Source organism: Myotis davidii, unplaced genomic scaffold (assembly GCF_000327345.1).
Source record: "Myotis davidii unplaced genomic scaffold, ASM32734v1 scaffold393, whole genome shotgun sequence".
Taxonomy (NCBI): domain Eukaryota; kingdom Metazoa; phylum Chordata; class Mammalia; order Chiroptera; family Vespertilionidae; genus Myotis; species Myotis davidii.
Window position 1 is genome coordinate 921177 of NW_006285913.1, and position 22694 is coordinate 943870.

The 22694-nt window shown below is 36.6% G+C and overlaps 1 protein-coding gene across 1 annotated transcript in view; it reads right to left on the reverse strand.

Annotated features, from left to right (window-relative positions):
- The window catches only part of LOC102756639 (serine/threonine-protein kinase Sgk3), a 52032-nt gene that overhangs the window by 6793 nt on the left and 22545 nt on the right, over positions 1–22694 (reverse strand). The window contains exons 5-13 of the mRNA XM_015559538.1: positions 22140–22339; positions 17429–17478; positions 14958–15015; positions 10216–10299; positions 9977–10108; positions 4957–5069; positions 4825–4861; positions 4159–4245; positions 1721–1816 (exon numbers count right to left, since the gene is read on the reverse strand). Of these exons, the coding sequence (XP_015415024.1) occupies positions 1721–1816; positions 4159–4245; positions 4825–4861; positions 4957–5069; positions 9977–10108; positions 10216–10299; positions 14958–15015; positions 17429–17478; positions 22140–22339 (857 nt within the window). The remainder of the gene's footprint in view (positions 1–1720; positions 1817–4158; positions 4246–4824; positions 4862–4956; positions 5070–9976; positions 10109–10215; positions 10300–14957; positions 15016–17428; positions 17479–22139; positions 22340–22694) is intronic.

Consider the following 22694-nt stretch of genomic DNA (forward strand, 5'->3'; position numbering starts at 1 on the left):
GTAAAATAAATAGTTAGTGTGAACTGAACGATGCCAAAATGTTTGGGTTAAAATAGTTTTGGCCTTGATCTATAGGGAGCAGACTGGGTCTGGACAAAAGAAATACACAGACATCTTTGGGTGCAGTGTGGCCTTCTAATGAATGCAAAGAGATGTTTAAACCCAGCACACAGAGAGCTTAATGCATGTGCATTGAATGAATTAGGGCCAGTCTGTCCAATAACACAGGTACCAATTGTATAAAAGTTTCAACAGTATCTGTTTTAAAGAAAACCACCACCAACCTCATCATGGGCATAATGACAGAATTATTGGAAACAGAGATCCAACATTAAATAATTTCTTGAGACTTGGGAATAAATAAATTAAAACAGAGATTGCCTGAAAAGATGAAGACCTGAAGATCATGCTCCCTCCTAAGTACTGGGGCATTATGGGTGTACTCTGCAGGAAGAAAAACTTTATTTTTTACTTTTTAAAATCTAGCTTGATTTTAATATAGTTAATATAAGTTAATTAATGAAGTACCAGTATATGTTTCTAATGCTCCCGTTCGAATCAACTGCATTTTATACACAATGATAATATTTAATGCTTTCAAAGTCGTCTAAAGAAATTAAAAGGACTCAGAGATATCTAAATGGCAACTATCCAACACTTAAAGTGAGGTATAAAGTGGGTTTGAGGTGTTCTAAGTCACTGGCATAACCGGAAAACTAGATCTTTTAACAAGTGGATCTTCGTCAAGGGCAAAAACGAGACAGTGTTGGAAGTCATGAGAATCTATCATTCCAAGTTAGCAACATGAGACAAATGCTCCTAAATGTGCTGAGAGCTCCCCAGTTTTCAGGGAGGAGGGAGGGGGAATACACAACAAAAAGCAGAACAAAATAACAAGCCCCAGCTCAGGTCTCAGATGATGGTGTTATTTAGTTTAGTGGAGGCAGCACCAGGGGGGATGAGTGGATGGTTCCCAGCCTGAGGCCACGGGACACTCATGGGACCACAAAGGGAGCCTAGAAAAGATTCCAACTATTTCCAAAAGGCTAAATAAAAGCGTACATTATTTCTACAAGGAACAGTAAACCCACTAAAATGCCTAAATTGTTTGCTTTAGGTTGGAGTATTAACTCAATGTAGCAAAACAAATGTACTCATGTTAATCAGTAGCTCTAGCTGGGGAAACATTACATAGTAAACATCCCTTTTTTTAAAAAAATGAAATCTTAAGACATGGTATATACGGTGAATGGAAGAGATGGTTCTCAGTGATGGAAAAAGTGGAGCACCAGTGTATTAATTAAATCCTATAAAAACAAAATACAAGGAAAAGCCCAAAAGGCATTATCTTCTAATAAATACAAACATCTTTTTTTCTTTCCATCTTTTTGAAATTAGGCAGAATGATGACTAGGGTAAATTGAATAAAAGTGGATAATTTTAATATTACAACTATGTGTCTATTTCAACAAAATGAGAGAGGGAGGAGAATACTTGAAGCAGTAATTACTCTGATAGAAAAATTACATTTAAAAACTATTAACAAAAGGTAAGTTTTTCTTTTTGTGTATACATGGTTTTGGATTCATTTTTACCATGTTACTACTACTCTATTAATGTTACCTAAGTGTCCACAAGATTACTGAAAGAGAAAGAGAAAGAGAAAATGCAAATCAATTATAATATATTGGGAAAATAATGAAAGAGTAGAAATACATACCAACCCATACAGCATTTCATACAGTACAGCACCAAGGCACCACCAATCTACAGTATTGTCATAGGGCTGTTTTCTGATCACTTCAGGTGCTAGGTACTACAGAAAAGATGAAATATCAGTGCAACTCAATAAACAAAACTAAGTTTGGAAATAATTGAGAAATTTAACAAATTTTAGGTATTACTATTATGCTAAAAACATATCTAGATTTTAAAATTGGGTATTTCCATTTTCATTCCAATTTTCATTTTATACTAGTGATTCTTCAAAATCCATTGGGACATTTTTCAAAATACACATACTCAAACATTTCCCCAGAAACTGTGATGCAGTTAAGACAAACAGAAAAGGGCAGCGAATGTAGAAACTGTAATACAAAGTAGGTACTTTGCGTGTGTGGGAGGAGGGGAAGAGGAGGAAATCTTTTACAAGATTAATTTATCTTAAAAATTCCTCTGGCCCTAACCGGTTTGGCTCAGTGGATAGAATATTGGCCTGTGGACTCAAGGGTCCCAGGTACGATTCCGGTCAAGGGCATGTACCTGGGTTGCGAGCACATACCCAGTGGGGAGTGTGCAGGAGGCATTAATGTTTCTCTCATTGATGTTTCTAACTCTCTATCCCTCTCCATTGCTCTCTGTAAAAAATCAATAAAATATATTTTTAAAAAAATTTTCTGGTCATTACTCATAATTGTTTCTCCCAAAGAAAGGATTACTAATGTGGCAATTATAATTCTTTTTTTTTTTTCAATGAAAGAAAAAGAATGAATTGCATTCTTCTTAGGAAATTACAACTGTAATTCTCTAACATATTATTTACAAATGTTTAAGTTACCACACAGCTATTTACACTTTAACTTATAAAATACTTAAACTCATAACCACTTCACAAATATAAGATGGTTAATTTGAATTTCAGATTCCAAAAAATATTTTTTCCTTTTCCATATGAAATAAGGAAATGATTTCTTCTTAAGCTTTTTCATATGCTAAAAAAAATGGCAAAATAAATTGAAAGGAGGTTTAATAATTTCTGACCACATTAAAACTTAGATGACAAAAGAACTTGTTCCTTTCTAAAACCTACAGGACTTAAAGATTTTGTTAACTATGTGATCAATATACATTCACAAAAAAATGTTTCTTCAGACATAAACCAAAATAGAATGGTTACAATAAACAAGAACAAGGTTAGATTATAGAAAGGAAGAAAAAAAAATACATTTTAAAGTAAATATTGTTGCTTACAGCTACTTTTAATTACGTTTCTGATCTTGATTACAAGTGTCATGTGAGCTAGTCTATCACACATTTTTAACAATATCTGCTATTATTCGGCAATAATGATGAAATACTACCTGGCACCTAAGATCACTATAAATACACTAAAATTTGTGTGTGTGTGTGTGTGTGTGTGTGTGTGTGTGTGTGTGAGAGAGAGAGAGAGAGAGAGAGAGAAAGAATAAGAAAGCTTTAACATAAATTGTAAGGACTATTATTTCGAATAGAAAGATACATTTCTGCTAGCTAATATGCTTAGAGAATGGAATGTTTGGGTTAATAAATTCTGATTTATGAATTTCCCCCCCACATCCTCTGTCTTATTTTCTTCAGTTAAATAAACACTTAATTTTATTATAAAATATTTTAACCATACATAAAAATAGAAAATATAATAGAAACCAATAAAACTTTCACCTAAATTAGGCAATGCCAATCTCTTGCCATATTTGCTTCAGCTTATTTTTAAAAGAGCTTTATTAAGATATTCACAAACCATGCAATTTCCCCATTTGAAGTGTACAATTCAATGGTTTTTAATATATTTAGAGTTGTGCAAACATTATCACAATTTTAGGATAGTTTCATCACTGATTTGTGATTTTATCTTGAAGCATTAGAAGTAAAAATCAAATGCTTAAAGAAGTCTAAGGTAGCCCTAGCCAGTTTGGCTCAGTGGATAGAGCGTTGGCCTGTGGACCAAAGGGCTCTGGGTTCGATTCCAGTCAAGGGCTCCTTCAAGGCCCAGGTGCTGGTCGGGGCACATGGAGGAGGCAACCAATCAATGTGTTTCTCTCACATCGATGTTTCTCTCTGTCTTTCCCTCTCTCTTCCACTCTCCCTAAAAATCAATGGAAAAATATCCTGGGGTGAAGAGTAACATAAAAGGAAGTCTAAGTTAAACAATAAAAACAAGCATAATTTATATCTTTGGTGGGTTATCTGGTGGTGGTATCGCACTATCACAGTTAAAAATACCAACTATCAATAAACTTTATTCAGAAGTAATGATTATCAGATATTTCCAATTGGCAGAAGCTAAAATGACAGGTTTTATTCTAGTTTTCTGATTTCAAATTTTGCATATGCAATTTGTGATTCATCTCTTCATTTTATACATGATTATGTGAATGACAAATGAGACACCCTTCTTACCTCTGGTGTTCCACAAAATGTCGTTGTGGTATCAGAAATAGCAATTCCTTCTTTACAAAGCCCAAAATCTGTTAAGACAACATGTCCCTGAGAAATAGAAGGACAATAAGATAAAACAATGCATGAACATAAACGGACAATTTCAAAAAACCATTTTATTTTGAAATAATGATAGACCCACAGGTAAACTGCAGAAATAATACACTGAGTTCCATGTACCCCTCACCCAGCATCCCCCAATGCTGGCACCTCATATAACTGTACTACAATATCAAAACTGGGAAACTGGCATTGATAGAATATTAACCAGACTGCCAACCTTATTCAGTTTTCACTATTTCGTAATGCATGCATTTGTGTATGTGTAGTTCTATGTCATAGAGATGTACACATTCGTGTATCTACCACCACAATCAGGCATCCATCAATCCCAAAGGAACAAAGGAATCCCTGGTGCTATCCCTTTATGCTTGCACTCCACTATCTCCTCGATCCCTGTGCCCTTGCACCCACTAATCTGATCTCCATCTCTATAGTTTTGTCATTGCAAACATGTTATATAAAATGGAATCAAGCAGTGTTGAATCTTTGCGGCTGGCTTTTTTCCACTACGCCTAAAAACAACAAAAACTGAGAAATAGTAGATTTTTAAAAGACAATACTTACTACAGAATCCAGAAGAATATTTTCCGGTTTCAAGTCTCTATCAAATTAAAAGGAAAGAAAAGCAAACGTGACTATTAGCCGAAATAAAATGAGAAGAAGACATTTTTTATAAGTAATATTTAAAAAATTCACCTGTACACTATTTTGATGGAGTGCAAGTAACCCAATGCGCTGGCGATTTCAGCAGCATAAAACCTTGCTCTGTGTTCAGGAAAGGACCGCTCTCTTTGTAAGTGAAAAAACAGCTGTAAAATTAAGATCATTCACAGAGTGAAATAAATATGTTCTATAAATATAAAAATAGGGCTTGTTTTTGTTACTTTGGTGTTACTTTGCACCAAAGCACAGAACTGTGACTCTCCCTTGTGTGTGCCCCCAACTTAGCAATCACGGTCTCTCCTCAACCACACATCTTTCATTACCCTGCTAACTTACTCATCTCCCATTTACCCGTCAATCCTCAATGTGGCACTGTCCTCACCACTCCAGGCAACCACTCTGGAAAAGATCACCAGTGCAGACCAATGATCTTGACCTTGCCATGTACTTACAGTAGCTTACTGGACCTATTTTGACTGTTCTTCCCTTTGGAAAAACACCAAACACTCTTCAGAGACTGTAAACTAGTGGTTAGCAGACCAAATAGAACCCACAGATATAATTTGTTTGAGCCAAATACTGTTTTTAGAAAAATCTAAATTAAATAGTAACATATAAAAACTAGAAAAAGTTTTTGGTAAAAATTGGTTTCTTTTGAATGTGATAGCAAATGGCTAGAGCTAAGCAGTAGCTGCACTCTCCAGTTCATTTCTTATACTTCCCAATTCTGAATTTATTTTTATAACCCGTCTATCCTTTACTCTTTAGGTTACCTGCCTGGGTAAAGTTTGCTCAACTTACTCTACGTTTCTTGGCTTCTAAGACAATGATCTGAGATAATTATCTCTCCCTAGATCTTCTACCTCTTGGAGAGTTCTATTTCCTCTCCTTTCTGGCTCCTTAACTGCAGGGATTAACAAGGTTTCTCTGTCCTGGGTTTCTCCACTGTTATTCTTTGTATGCATACCATCCAGGTAACCAAATCCAATCGAATGACTAACCACCACCTCTATGTGGATGTCTTTCACGTGGACCGTCTCTAACCCAGACCTCTGGAGCTTTTACTGCAAAGACATGCTGCTCTTTTTTTGAATATTTCATAAGCCAATAAATCTAACTTGTCTTCTCTTACAGACTTACTGCTCCTGCTGTGTCTCTCCTTTAATGCTATCGCGTTCTACCCAGCCCTCTACCCATGGGAGGCAACCAGATACAGGGGAGAGTCAGGTTGCACAGCTGATCAGATTGGGTTCAAATTCTGATTCTTCCCTTTTGGTGTGCTTCTCTGATTTTCCAAGATTGTCCAAGATTTTTTTCTTAAAACTCTTCTGAAAGGTGAGAGTGAAGATAGGTGCCAGATCCTGACAGAGTAGATAAACGGGGGCTGAACTGGGATTCGCCTGTACTGCTCCTTTACCCTTAGCCCCTGCATCCAACCCAGAATAAATTCTTCTCTTCTAATTATTTCTGAACTACTCCCTCCTTTTTATCCCTACCACGGTTTTTACTAGCTGTAGCATACACCACTGTAATATTATATTTAATGATAACCTGATTACATCTCTCCAATATAATGCTAATGAAAATCACCCCAAATGAAAATCCGACCATCCACTAATAACAGCTAACACTGACCACCCACTAAATCAAAGGCACTATGCTAAGGACTTTGTATGCTTGTGTTATTTAATCCATCCAACTATTTTGAGGTAGGAAACTAATGAGAAAGTTGAGGCACAAAAAGGCTCGTTTATATGCCCAGCACCATATTTGTTTATACTCTACCTGGCTCCAAATCATATCTGAAGTAGTATACAATGATAAATATCACATGTCAAAGTTAAAATGTCAGTATGAATATTAGGGAAAATAATAGAAATAATAGTATACACACAATGAAAGTACACTCCTTCTATCTCTATCTTTTCTCCTTGTCTTTCTTTTTTTTAATCCTCACCCAAGGATATTTTTCCATTGATCTTTAGGGAGAGTGGAAGAGAGAGGGAGAGCCAGAGAGAAATACACATCGATTGGTTGCCTCCTGCACAAGCTCCAACCAGGGCCCGAGCCTGAAACTAAGGCATATTCCCATATGCCTTGACCAGAATCGAGCCCGGGGCCCCTTCGGTCCGCATGCCAAAGCTCTATCCACTGAACCAAACCGGCTAGGGCTCTCCTTGTCTTTATTCCTCTTCTACCTATTGCCCCACTCAACTCCGCCTCCATCCACCCCAACATTCTGGTTCATTCTCTTCCCCCTCTCGCCTATCTCAGCCAAGAGTACCTTTTCAGAAGACAAGCCCGCCTCTTTCCTCCTTTGCCACTAAATTTATGAGCAGTCATTGTGAAAAAGGAACTCAGAAGCAAAGTCTTAAAGCAGCATGAAGAAACCACAGGCAAAGCAGGAAACGTGCAGTAGGATCTCATTTGCGGTTAGAGGCCTCGCATGACATTTCAAAGACACATAGTGGTACCTATATCTATGTTAAATCCAGGGTCTGACACTTACTAGAACATTACTTAGCTTCTAGAGCCTTCATTTCCTTATCTATAATATGCGTATAAGAGTGTTTATCTCAAAGAGTTGTGATGAGCCCTGACCGGGCATCTCAGTTGGTGATAGCATTGTTCCCATATGCTAAGGCTGTGGGTTTGATCCCTGGTTAGGGCACATACAAGAATCAACCAATGAATGCATCAATAAGTGAAACAAACACAAAAAAATCAATGTTTCTCTCTCTCTAAAAAATCAATTTAAAAAAAGTTGTGATGATTAATTGAAATAATGCATGTAAAATAATTACGAGCCGAACCAGTTTGGCTCAGTGGATAGAGCGTCGGCCTGCGGACTGAAAGGTCCCAGGTTCGATTCCGGTCAATGGCATGTCCCTGGGTTGTGGGCACATCCCCAGTAGGGGGTGTGAGGGAGGCGGCTGATCTATGTTTCTCTCTCATCGATGTTTCTAACTTTCTATCTCTCTCCCTTCCTCTCTGTAAAAAATCAGTAAAATATATTAAAAAAATAAATAAAATAAAATACTTACGAAGTACCATGCCCTCAATAAACTCATTATATGTTAGCACGTGCATACACGCACACACACACACACACACACACTAAAATACCAACTTTTTAGGGGGGAACAATGTGGAGCCACATTTATCTCTGAATCAGGGTGCCTGGGGGATTCATAATTTTGCTCTACACTGAGAAGGTACAAGGCATTTTTGTCATGGATGCAGGGGATTGAATAATGATTCTTTTTATAATCTTACCCTCAAATTATCTAGCTGTGTTTGATCACCTGTCAGTTTGTAGAATAGAAATTGGTCTTCCTTCTTGTTCCTTTATTCTACAGTTATGTGTACTATAGTAAGGCTAAAATATTCTTTCTCTCTCTCTCTGAGATGAGGAAATGGAAGATCCCTTTGTTAAAGATATGAAAATACCTGCCAGTTAACGTAATTTTTAGAGATAGTCGCGGATCAGAGATCAAATAAATCAGAATGACATGAGACTTGAGAAGCAGAGAAAAGGGGGTGGTCAGCTGCCTAGATCCTGGAATCACACGGCCTGAGTTCAATTCCTGGCTCCAATACTTACTGACCATGTAACTTGAGCAAGTGAGCCAGTTTCTCTGTGCTCAGTTTCTTTGTTTTATATAATAAAATTGTTGTTAAAGATAAAATAATACAAAGAATCAGAGTGCTGGGCCTATAAGTATACTCGATACATGTTAGCTATTACTATAGTTATTATAATAACAGCAGCATTTCCCAAAATGTATTTCAATATCCCTTTGATCCAGAGTTTTGGGGAATATTATTAACAGATTTGGTTCAAACAAACAAGGGGACTATGTAGTAAAACAGTATTTTTAAAGAAATCCTGGCTAGCCCTAGCCGGTTTGGCTCAGAGGTTAGAGTGTCAGCCTGCAGACTTACTGGTCTCATGTTCGATTCCGGTCAGGGCGTGTTTGCGAGGCAACCAATTGATATCTCTCTCACATGGATATTTCTCCATCTCTCCTCCTCCCTTCCACTTTCTCTAGAAATCAATGGGAAAATGTCCTCGGGTGAGGATTAACAACAACAACAACAACAACAACAAAAAGACATCCTGGCTTTGTTTAAGGTGGTTTGCTCAAAGTCTTGAACATGGGGAAACGCATTGCGAATCACCAAGAAACATACTGTTAGTCACCAATGGGATATAACATGAAACTGACTCCACCACAGAACCCTTTATTAGAGGTTCCTCTCATCTGAGTGACAGTTTGAACACTTTAGAACATGACAGGCTAATATTATTTGACTTACATGTGGAATCCAATGAGCAAAATAAACTGACGAACAATAGAATCAAAGGCATGGATGGTTACATGGAACAGACTGACAGCTGTCAGGAGAGCGGGTTTTGGGAGCTGGATGAAAAAAGGTGAACAAAGACACACACACATAAAACACATAGACAAAGACAACGGTGTGGTGACAACCAGAGACAAGGGGGGCCGCGGGGAGGTGGAGGCGGGCAAAGCGGGGATAAATGGGGATGGAGAGAAACTGCATTGGGCAATGGGCATGTAATGCAATGTGCAGATGATGGTCTGCTGAGTTGTACACTTGAAACCTGTATGACTTTGTGAACAATGTCACCTCAATAAATTCAATAAAAAAAGAGAAAATGACAGGCTATAGTAGTATTTATATACAAGTGTTAAAGCAACAATTATCTAAATTATAAATCATGTTTTATTCTAATGCTTCAGTATGTTATTCTTGCTTTATAGGAGTGCCAAAACTATCCACAAAGACTGCAACTTCATGTTAAGTTTCTTTCATGAACCTCCCCACCTACACCATAAGCTGATTTAAGAAGAGCTTTGAGCTTGCATCATGCTTATTAACCAGCGCCTTAAATATTGTTGCTACTCGACAAATAGCAGCTGATGCTGGACTAACCTCCCAAAAATGTATAAGGAAAGAAAAACTTTGACCTGATTCTATTTTTCCTAAACAGTATCAGTATTATAAAACTAATTATAAAACTCACCTCCCCTCCATTAACAAAATCCAGAACAAAATAAAGCTTTTCAGTTGTTTGGAAGGAATAATGTAATCCAACCAAAAATGGATGCTTCACATTTTTCAAGAGCACATTACGTTCAGCCATAATATGTTTTTGCTGTTAAAAAAAAAAAAAGGTAAAGGATCAACTTGTATTATACACAATAAAATAGCTCTGTTAATTGAAAAGAGGGGCTTAGGAGAAACAAAGCTCTTTTATTTCACCTCTCTTCTGTTGAGAACGATTTTTTTCTGTAACACTTTGACAGCATAAAATTTTCCATCCAGTTTCCGTTTTGCAAGAAGAACCTGTTTTAATTAAAGATTGTGCAGACTATTAGAAATGTCAATACTTTAACAGCAATAACTCACTTGTAAATAAATCAATACTTAAATTGTATAAAAAATCTACAGAAGACCTAGATAATATAAGGTTGTTTTGAAAAATACTAAATTTATTTCTATAAACCCACTTTTCCTTAAGCATTTCAATAAAACAAAAAAGGACGATCAGCCCTCACTGGTTTGGCTCAGTGGATAGAGCGTCGGCCTGCGGACTGAAAGGTCCCAGGTTCGATTCCGGTCAAGGGCATGTACCTTGGTTGCGACCACATCCCCAGTTGGGGGTGTGCAGGAGGCAGCTGATTGATGTTTCTCTCTCATTGATGTTTCTAACTGTCTGTCCCTCTCCCTTCCTCTCTGTAAAAAACCAATAAAATATATTTTAAAAAAAAAAGGACGATCATTTGAATAGCCAGGCACCATTTCTTTGTGTGCTGATGTTTGAGATTTTTACTAAAGTTAAGTACCAGAATCTATACTGTTGTAGATCTTTATGCCCGTGTGTGTGTGTGTGTGTGTGTGTGCGCGCGCGTGCCAACCATGAGTTGAAGAGTGTCCTTAGAAAATATTGAGGCTATAAACTTCATGGCTACATTAAAAAAAAAAAAAAAGGAGAAGAAAACGGTTTCTAGATGATCAAAATAAATTTTTGTTTTAACTTTTAGGTTTCTCTTAGAGGCTTCACATTAGGAAGAGTTGAGAGGAAGAGGCGCCGTGGATAGCTGAGTTGGGTTGTGTGCACTTTCAAGGACCTGAAGAAACGTAAGAGGATTTGGCCTCAGAACACAGGTAGACATATACTCAAGATTCTGCAAGTAATTTTAAGAAATTCAGGATGACCCACAAGTTGTGTAACTATTCAACAACACATTCCCAAGCTTTCTAAGATGATCTGGCACAACAGTGACACTGCTGGGCCTTCCTTCCCTTCTTGTACATCTGTGGTGTTCCTCATCCAACCTATAACCCCAGTCGAAGCATGAGAAACATATCTGACACATCCCAACAGAGGGACCTCTTCAATATACCTAACCAGAGCTTCTCAAACCCATCAGTCCTCACAACCAAGGAAAGTCTGAGAAACTATCACAGCTAAGAGGAACTTAAGGAGCACACACAACTAAATGTAATGTGGTATGGTGGATGAGATCTGGAACAGAAAAAGGTCAAAACTAACAAAACCTAAATAAATGATAAACTCTAGTTAATAATAATGCATCAGCATTGGTTCATGAATTAGACAAATGTACCATACTAATGTGAGATGTTGATAAAAGGGCAAATTGTGGGTGTAGACTAGGGGCTGGTTTGGGAAATCTCCGAACTTTCTGTATTTTTCTCTTTACTCAGTTTTTCTGTAAATCTAAAACTGTTTTTAAAAAATGATGTCTATTAATTTGAAAAAAAGTGTTTGTTATTAAAAAAGATGTAGTCAAAACGTCTTCAGGGTGAAATTGGCCGGCGCTCAATTGGTGGCACTCTTCTCATGCCCCATTCTTTTGTTCTCCGCAATATTTGACTCTGTTGAACGTTCTTTCTTTCTTACACTTTTCCTTTTCTCAGCACCTCACACCTGCCTGACTTTTCCTTCTCTATTTTCATTGGTTCGTCTTCAAGTACATTCTGAGATAGTAATTCAAATAATGTGGCAATTAGGAAGTACTGATTTCCTTCAAGTGGGTATTTTTCCCCCCATTGTAGATTTGGAGAACAGACAAATGGTTAACAAACAAATATGCAGGCCTAGCCAGTTTGGTTCAGTGGAGAGAGCACCAGTCTCTGGACTTAAGGATCCCAGGTTCGATTCCACTCAAGGGCAAGTACCTCGGTTGCAGGCTAGATCCCAGCCCCACCGGTTGGGACAAGTGAGGGAAGCAACCAATCAATGTGTCTCTCTCACATCGATGTTGCTCTCTCTCTCCCCTCCCTTACACTATGAAAAGCAATAGAAAGTTATCCTTAGTTTAGGATTAACAACAACAACAACAACAACAACAAAAATGTGCAAATGAAAAAGTGAAACCAAGACCACTCGCTGGAGAAAAGATAAGAATAAGTGTTAGCCCTAGCAGGCTTGGCTCAGTGGATAGAGCGTTGGCCTGCGGACTGCGGGGTCCCGGGTTCGATTCCGGCCTAGGGCACATGCCTGGGTTGCGGGCTCGATCCCCAGTGTGGGTGTGCAGGAGGCAGCCAATCAATGATTCTCTCTCATCATTGATGTCTCTCTCTCTCTCTCTCTCCCTTCCTCTCTGAAATCAATAAAGAAATATTTTTTTTAAAAAAAGAATGTTAATTGCCATTATTTATTTTAGCTTATCATATATATTTTTCAAACATATTGTGAATTTGCATTTTTCTGCTTTTCCTTCTTTTTGTATTCTGTTTCTCTTTGTTTTACGGCTCTTTGTTGGTTTCCAATCATTTTGCAAGATTTTTAATTTTTATTAACCAACATATAAGTAAAATAACTCACAAATCATTATGGTTCAGTAAATTATTACAAAATGAGCACATTATGTAAGCACTATCCAGGTCAAAAGGTAAAACATTTTGGGTAGCCTGAATTCCCCACTTTGGCCCCATTCCAGAAACTACTCATCCCTGTCTTCCTCAAAGGTAACCACTATCTTAACTCATAATAACACCAGTAATTTGATATTATCATTTAAAAATTTTTAAAATTAGAATCATGTAGCATTGTCTCTGACTAACTTCTTTCACTCTAAATTATCTAATACCCATTCAAGTTGTGGCATGTCATATAGTTTTTAAAATTTTTATTGCTATGTAGACTACTGCATTACACAATTTAACCCACTCTTTTGTTGACAGACATTTAAATTGCTGATGAATAACGATGTTATGAATATTCTGGCACATACCTCTCCTAGTGCATATGTGCATGCATTTCTGTTGGATGTAAAGCTAGGAGTAGAACCAATGTGTCATAGGTATTGCATAATTCAGCTTCAATAAATAACAAGTTTCAATCAGCATAAAGAAAACACAATGTAGAGGAATAAATATCTAATTAAAGATGTGTAATTAGGTCCTTGAAAGTGCATGCAACCCAGCCCATTATAGAACACTATGAAACAGTCCTGAGAAAAAATAAACATGAACTAAATTAACAAAAGGATATACCATGGTCACTGATTAGAAGACTCAGTAATGTGAAGATGACAATTCTTGCCAAATTGACCTAAAGACTCAATGCAATTCCAATAAAAATCCAACAGAATCTTGTGGAAACTGGCATGATAATTTCTAACATTTACATAGATATGCAGAGAGCTAAGAATAGCTTCATGAAGAAGAATGAGGAGGGAGGACTGGTTCTGTTGGAAATCAAGCTACATTTGTCAGGACAATGTGGTATTGGTGCAAGGATAGACAATGTGGTATTGGTGCAAGGATAGACAGACAGACTACTGCAACACAATACACAATCTAGAAACAAATATAAACATAAAATCTACAAGTAGATCCACGCACACATGGACACTGGAGATGTGATGAAGGCTACCCTGCAGATCAATGGGGAAAGAACAGTCTTTGCAATAAATTATGTGGGATACATTAGCTATCCACAGGGAACAAATAAACTGTGACCCTACATCTCACATTGTATGCAAGAACCCAATCCTGGTAGACTCTAAACATGAAGTTTCCAAAAGATAATGCTTTTTGTTATTAATGACAGAGTATCTCTACCATCTCAAGGAACTGTGAGCATTTTGAGAGCGGATCTATTTCTATCTTTCTATTGCCCAGCATGTAGCAGGTGGTCAAAATATATATTTCTGAGTTAATGAACACACATGGGTTTAACTGCATGGTCACAGTTTCTAGTATCTAGGGAACTCAGAAAACAAGCCAGAGATACAGAAAGCTACGAATATAGCAAACTATAATTAAATACATACATATTTATTTTGACTGCAGATTGAAGTATAATGCAAAAAAAAGCATTTAAATATATTTTATGATTCTGATAAACCATCTATGACACTTGTGGCCTTGTCTTTCCCTGGTGGCCACACTGTCAAGTTAAATGGTTCAGTTGACACTCACTTCTGAGGAGAAGTAGGGTCTTTCCAGAGCCTTTCTCCCCCAACTATTTTTTACACAGCTGCTCACTTTTGTCCTTCTGCCTCAGCATCAATAGACCTCTTCAGAGTAGCAATTACTGACCCCCCCACTCTCCACCCCCACTGCCTACAGTTTTCTGTCACTTTGCTCTATTCTTCAATTCTTTCACAGCCCCATTACTACTTACAATTATCTATTTTATTGCATATTTTTATTTGACTATTTTCCCCACTAGGTTGTAAGCGTCACAAAGGCAGTAACCATGTCAGTTTTGTTCAGTATTATCTAAACAGGGCCCAGGACAACGCGTGGCACATAGTAGCTGCTCAACATATACTTTTTGAACAAGTGAATTTTATGTTAGAATTTAAGTAGATGCCTTATCTCCCTAATTATTCTGTCAGTACTCTGAAGGTAGAGAAAGCATCTTAACTCCATGCCCTGCATACCAACAGGCTTTGTGGCCTGGCTAGTATAAAGCATGCATTCCTTAAGTACTTATTTACTGAAGGAGAAAATAAACACACTCTTACCTTGCCAAAGCTGCCTTTTCCAATAACTTTTAAGAAATCAAAGTCTGTTGGTTTAGCACTGAAATAAATGAACGACAAGAATGAGCCTCCAAGAAAATGGACAAATGTTAACTTTTAAACATTTCTCAGCACATTCTTTAATAAGTAAATGTTGGGTACAAAACACTTCAGCATGATGACTTCAACTTTCACACTAGTGGTAACTCATTTTTAATACAAAATAGGCAATAATAAGAAATAATATCTACTTTCTAACTTGATATTTTATAACATTATGCCTTGCTAAGTTCTGCTTAAAAGAAACTTCAGTAATAGCCCCATTAGAAGAAAATGACACATATATCTTTGAACTCAAAGTAGCTTCTATCTAACCCAATTTTATTAACTGTAAACCTCACCGATGTTATTAATGAAGAAAATGAATAACTGTATAAATTAGTAATACCTTCCAAGGATTTTCTAGTTTGGTAATTCTTCCGAAAAGGAAGTTAATAGCTAAAACACCTAGTAAAGTCACTAAGAAAAATTTCTGATGGAGAAAAAAAGTCATCACAGTGCTTTGCATATATATCACTTATTATACATTACAGATAAAGACCTCTCTCTGCTTATTCTCAAAAGCGGTAATATAGGAAAGCCAGGAGTAGAGAAGCCAGAGGGAATGCTAACATTGTCCTATTTCTACTATCCTGTTAGTAAAAAAAAGCATTGGCTGAATGTAGGCAAAGCACAGGGCAGCAGAAAGTTGAGCATAAGCAGCCAGCAGAGCTGTTTCCTTCAACACAGTCTGAATTGCCAAGTTGTACTAGGGAAAGGTTAATGACTCTAGTTAGAATCTACATTTCCTTCAATTCATCATTGAGAGAAATAGTATATTCAAACATGAGAGTAACACCAAGTCTAGGTTAAATAGTAACAGGTGAAGGTTAGGGAAATAAATACTTAACTAAGCTTAGATTTTTTTCTTCTTCAAGAACGTGCTCTTTGGACTAGTTATTTTGTTCTTTAATGATATGCCGAGATACAGAAATAATTTTTTAAACAAATATAATAGTGAAAAAACATGCAAATCCCTCATGTGAAACACACTAACTGAGGCCCCATTGGTAACTGCTGGTGATAAACCCTAATTGAAAGCAAATTTCTGTGTTTGTGCTGCCTGACCAACTCAGTGCTATGATGGCAGTAAAATGCTCAAAACCAAACTTCCTCTTCTAGTCACCCTCCCATTTCTGTGCTTTCTTTTGCAGCAAAACTCAAGTAAGTGGCCTAAACTCATTGTCCATACCTGCTGTCCTCTCCTCTAGCTCTGTCTTGAACCCTTTCCTGCCGGGGTCTTTGTACCCACCACACTGCTCCTAACAATCACCAGGGACTTATTGAAGCCAGTGGTCGATTCCCCATCTTCATCTTACCTGCCCTATTAGCAATATTAACTGAGTCAATGACTCCCTCCCTCCTCGAGAAACTTTCTTCACCTGATTGTGTGACACTACAGTCCTTGTTTTCCTCCTTCCTTACCACTTACTCTTTCTTTAGTGTCCTTTCCTGGCTCCTCCCTGACCTCCCTGTAATGCCGAAGTGTCCCATGACCCAATCCTTGGACCATGCCTCTTATCTGTCTATACTCACTGTTTAAGAGGACCAAAAGGGTGAGGGAAGCGTAGTACCCTGGGATAAAAGATAGAATACTTTAGAATGAGTCCAATAAGGCTGTGAAAATCATTGTAAGAAAGGATAGCAACGGTCCTTCTCTAACCCAGGCAGACATCACTAAACTGTCCAGGGCACTCCTCGAAGCCAGGAAGTGGCCTCGGAATCCTTTGTATTCGGCGTTTCTGGGCATTCCCTTCCAATGAATCGCTACAGTTGACACTCAAGACAGCGTCTATATTTACCACTCCTGGTGTTCCTCAAAATGTTCCTCCCGGGGTCAATTACATACGGGAGAAACTGCATAAAGAATGGTTGGCAGCCTTTAATAAACTAATACGTGTCATGAGTACTCTGGAGCAAGCTGGCTACCAACCAGGGTTGCACCAATGACACTGAGTACTAGGAGAGTATCAATTAGGTCTGCACGGATGCTTCTGTCGGGACACTTCCCAAGTACCCCCAGGACTTATGGACCCCTGGGAAATACAGTCTACGGATTTTACCCATACACATGCACAGAAAGAGAGAGAGAGGCAGAAAGAGACAGAGAGGGAGAGGGAGAGGGAAGTAACAAAAGTGAAATAGAACCAGATCAATAATCTGTGGGTTAAAAACGCCTCAGAGCTCTACCAAAGCAACGGAAAGCTAGAGCAGTAAGTTAGGCAAGCATAGGGCAGTATTATAGTCACTGTAGCTACGGTTATATCTCACAGCCTTCCAGTTAAACTGGTCAAATTATATCTAAACATTCACATTAAAAAAAATAAAAGATCCTCCTAGAACTTAAAGGATTGTTGGAAACAAATCAAACCTACTGAGGATTTCCAGACGGTCCCAGGTTGATGTTCTGTGAGGTAGAGTGTAGCTGTTGAAGTGGGAAAAAACACACATTACAGTTCATCATGGAGCTTCCACGGTCAATGAATGTTTTCCTAACTTCACCAGATGTTTGATGTGAAAGAAACCTAAAGCCCTCATTCTAAATAAACGTATAGACTTATTTGGAAACATCCATAATCATTTTTATGACGTATTTCAAGAGCAGTTATAAGGAAAAGGGTAAGGCAGAAACCAAGCTCCAAGTGGAAAATGAATGAAGTAAACTGGGGAAAGCACCGTGGAGGATCGTTTTTACATTTAAAGACCTGGTTGTGGGGGAGGAGATTATCTGGGAACTTATATGCATATATGCACTGCCCATGGACACAAACAAGAGTCCGGTGAAGGCCTGGGAGGGGCGGGTGCGAGGTGGAGGGGGTCAGTGGGGAAAAGAAAATAAAACTTAGGGGACAGCGGTAATACTATCAACAATAAAGGTTAAAAAAAATAACCTGATTAAAAATGGCTTTTGGTTTTCAAATTTTCCAATAAAGCTGGATACTTTTACTAGAGCCTTATGTAATTACTAGAGGCCCGATGCACGAAATTCGTGCAAGAGTAGGCCTTCCTTCCCCTCTGGTATCCAGGAGCCAGGCTTCCCTGGCAGCCCCGGCTTCGTCTGGAAGGTCATCTGGGAGGACATCTGGCCTAATTAGCATATTATGCTTTTATTATTATAGAAGATTTTTCATGTAAGCTATAGATATGAAATAAGCTTTTAAAAACTTATTTTTAAAAAAAAAATATTTTTATTGATTTCAGAGAGGAAGGGAGAGGGCCAGAGAGACAGAAACACTAATGATGAGAGAGAATCACCGATTGGCTGCTTCCTGCACACCCCACATCGGGGAGGGAGCCCGCAACCTAGGCAATCGAACTCCTGGCTCATAGGTCAACGCTCAACCACTGAGCCACACCGGCTAGGCTAAAAACTTCTTTAAGTTAATTATAACCAATGAATTTTATCTAAGCAATTTCATATTAGAGACAAATATCATATACATTTCACTTAAATTCATTTGAAACTTATGAACAATCTCCAGAATATAAGCTATTTTAAAAAATAAAGAACAAAAGTTCTGATGTATAATAGTATGTTTCTTATGAAACAACAACACTGGCACCAATTTTTAGTTACAAATCAAATTAATTTTCTAACAATACCTTTATGTGAAAAATCTTTCTGTAATAAAAGGTCAATCCCCCCAAAAAAGAGGGAAAAAAAGGTCAACCCCAGAACACAAAAATATAAGGAACCATAACAGTCAAGCACAAGACAAAAGAAAATGGTTCATGAAATGAGAATTACCTTATTGTGGCATAATTATAACATAGAGGAATCCCCCTCCCCAGTTTTATTGAGATATACTTGACAAGCAGCACTGTATAAATTTAGTTTAAGGTGTAGAGCATATTAACCTGACTTAATACTATGATTACGTTTACATATTATAGTGTCCCATAGAATAGGATAACATAATCCGAACTAAATTGTAATTTCAATACATTTATTCTTTTAATGATATGCAGAGAATTGGATCATGTTTCCATTCAATAAATTTTTCTTAGATGCGGGAAGCGAATTTAGTAAGCGTGGATTAAATAGTAACATGAACAACTTGTCCTCTGAAGTATATTAACATGTAGTAAGATTTTATTATTTGGCAATAGTTTTTCCAGTGGAGCACATTTTTGAAATAATAATGAAAATTACTGGAGTGCATAATTAGGTAACTTTTAACTCTACCTACTATTTTTATTTTTAACCAACACCATTTATCCCCTTACGCCCTCCTCCACCTCCACCCACCGCCCTCCTCTCCAAAATGACCACACTGTTGTCTGCATAAATGAGTTCTCGCTTCTTTTTTCTTCAATCCCCCAGCTCCCTGCCCAGCTATTTTTAAATATTACTTCTAATCACTAAACTGAGGGTGAGGTATAATTTATTAACAGAGTGAGCTCTAATCAAGAACATGCTTCTTTACCTCTCTTGACCTCTATTTTTCTCTCTATAAATAAGGGGTAGGTCCATATGCCTTCTAAGATATTATCTGGCTATTAATTTATCGACTTAAAGGTCCTAACTTGTAACTATTAATAAGGAGCTACAAGTACAAGACAAGTATAGCTTGTTTCCTTTTTAAAGGAGATTCTTTTTATCAGTATTTTAAAACTACAAGATATCCTAGTCTAAGTTTCAGATTTTATGGATGAAAAAAGAAAAAAGAAACAAAATTCAGATCTAAAGCTAATAGTGACAAAATAGAAGCCAGGAGCCAGGAATCTTTCAGTTGGTTCTTTCTTTTATTCTTTTTTTTTTTTTTTTTTTAAGAGAGAGAGAGGAAGGGAGAAGGAGAGAGAAACACTGATGTGAGATCAAAACACTGACTAGCTGCCTCCTGCATGCCCCTACCAGGGACCCAGCCCACAACCAGACATGTGCCCTCACAGGGAATCGAACCAGCAACCTTTCGGTGCACAGGACAACACCGAACCAACTGTGGGCTCAGTTGGTTCTTAACCAGCTGTCTCTTATAGCAAGGTAAGACATTCTCTAATTGACCTAAACCTACATACTCTCAACATGATTAGCAAGTAAAACATGGGAAACCATGGTTATATAGATTTTTGTCCTTTAAAATATTTTTCAACAGTTTCATCCTTTTCAATTAATAACATATACTCACAGTGGGAAAATATGGAAAAACTAGGAAGACTTCTTTAAAAAAAATCCATAACTTTACCAACAGATAATTTTGTAAATTTTTAACAGTAATTTCATATACTGTAGTCGTTGCATAACTTTTAAAAACTGGCTATAATCACACTGTGTGAATATGCATATAAAATGTTATACCCTGATTTCATCTAATAGCATGTCAAAACTTAAAATATATCTTCAAAAATATTTTTTAAATGTAAAATGTATAGAGACATACTATTTGACTGATGAATGTTTAACGTGATTTTACTTTTTCATTATAAATCATACTAAACCAAACATCTTTGTCTTTTTTCCATAGGAAGGATTTCATTTCCCTCAACTCCCGAAGGACATGAATATTTATGTCTGATTCATATTGCCAAATTGCTTTCCAAAAGAGTTGCATAAATTTATAATGATACCAGTAATGCCCAAGGGTGCTCACTGTACCTTACCTTCTCAGTCCTACAGTATTTTATTTCCGTTACATTTTAGTAAACTTGATAGAGAGAAAAAAAAATCTCATTTAAAAATACTCTTCTATTGGTATCAAGGCTGAACATTTTCCCATACATTTATTTACAAACAGTATTTCTTCATGTTCCTTTTTCTTTTACCTACTGGGATCTTAAATATTCTTTTGAAAAATCCATTTATATGTGCTTTTTATACAGACACTACCTCTTTAGTTACAAATGCTTTCCAGTTACTCTTTGTATTAGTCGCAGAAGTATAAGATGAAAAGATTCTTTTATGTTGTCCTAGGAGCAACCATGTCACAGATGAAAAAGTTAAACCTGTTCTCTTAACTGAGCATCCCCTTGGGGTCTCAGAGAAACATTACTACTTTCCAGCAGTTGCAAAAAAGGAATACATCTATTATCAAATGAAGGTTCTAGCTGTGGGGCAGTCATGTTCCAACTCATAATATTATCTTTTAAGTTACAAAAAGAGAACCATGACATAAATAAAAGAAATTATAAAAACAAAGATGCCCTCCAACCCAAAACCTCTGATTTGCATGTATATATTTTAATAAACAATCCTGAATTATAAAGGTATTATCATATTTATAACACTTGTAATTATAACTGGAATTGCTAATAATCCGTTAAGTAACATTATTATAATTTACCTTTCCCAGATAATTTTTAAAGTAAATGCAGAAAACAGCTTCGTAATAAGGCATGAACTTACTATATTTATCATAATTTATTTTAAAAAATAAAAATATCTGCTTAGCCAGTGTAGCTCAACGATTGAGCACTGACCTATGAATCAGGAGGTCACGGTTTGATCCCTGGTCAGGGCACATGCCTGGGTTTCGGGCCCAATATCCAGTAGGGGGTGTGCAGGAGGCAGTCAATCAATGATTCTCTCTCATCATTGATGTTTCTATCTCTCTCTCCCTCTCCCTTCCTCTCTGAAATCAATAAAAATATATTTAAAAAATAAAATCAAAATAAATAAAAAATTAAAATATCCTATTCAAGTATAGTGATGAAGAAGCAGGCAAATAGTGACCAAAAAAAATCAGATGTTAAGTGAAGAGAGTGGAATACAAAACTGTATACACTATATAATTAGAATTAAGATAATTTTGAAAAATCACTGTATGTTAAGAGAAGATTAGAAAGAAAAATCACTAAAATGTTAAAAATTACTTGGGTCTGATAATATGGGTAATACTTCCCTTTTTACTATTTTCAAAACTATTTAATTAACCTGTATTACTTTTTATTATAAAATGTGCTCATTTATAAATGTTATAATAGTGGTCAGTAAGAAGTATACACATTTGTTTTTATGTATTCTACAGAACAGAAAATTTACAATGGATAAAATGACTTTGTTTTAACTATATGTCCTAAAGTTGCCAATAATTTCATCTTTGGGGAGTGGTATTTTTTCTGTTAAAAAATACATTCCCTTTTAACTACCTTCTCAGTACTTCTTTCATCCTCATCTTCAGATGGGTCTGACTGGTGTTTCGGACTGTCCATTTGAAGGAACGCTCTGACATCTGGACTAAAAACAAAATTTAAATTTATTATGACTTTGAAAGTATTTCTACAGCTTTTCTCCCTTTTAAAATGAAAATAAAAATAATACCATTTATAGTAATAAAGCCAAACAAAATCTATTAATATTCATTATTATAAAACAAATAGCAAGTTTTTTTAAAAAAAAAAAATAGAGAATCCAACATGGGTAAAGACATAGTCAGTTCATAGAAGACAAAACCCAAACGGTAAGAAAATTTATCAAGATGCCTAACTTCAGTAATAGTATAAGAAATACAAATTAAAATAATAATGAGATGCCACTTTATGTCCATTAAATGGCAAAAATTAAAAAAATAGAGAACCCAACATGGATAAAGGCATAGTCAGTTCATAGAAGACAAAACCCAAATGGTAAGAAAATTTATCAAGATGCCTAACTTCACTAATAGTATAAGAATTATGTATTACAGAAGTGTACACTTTATAATT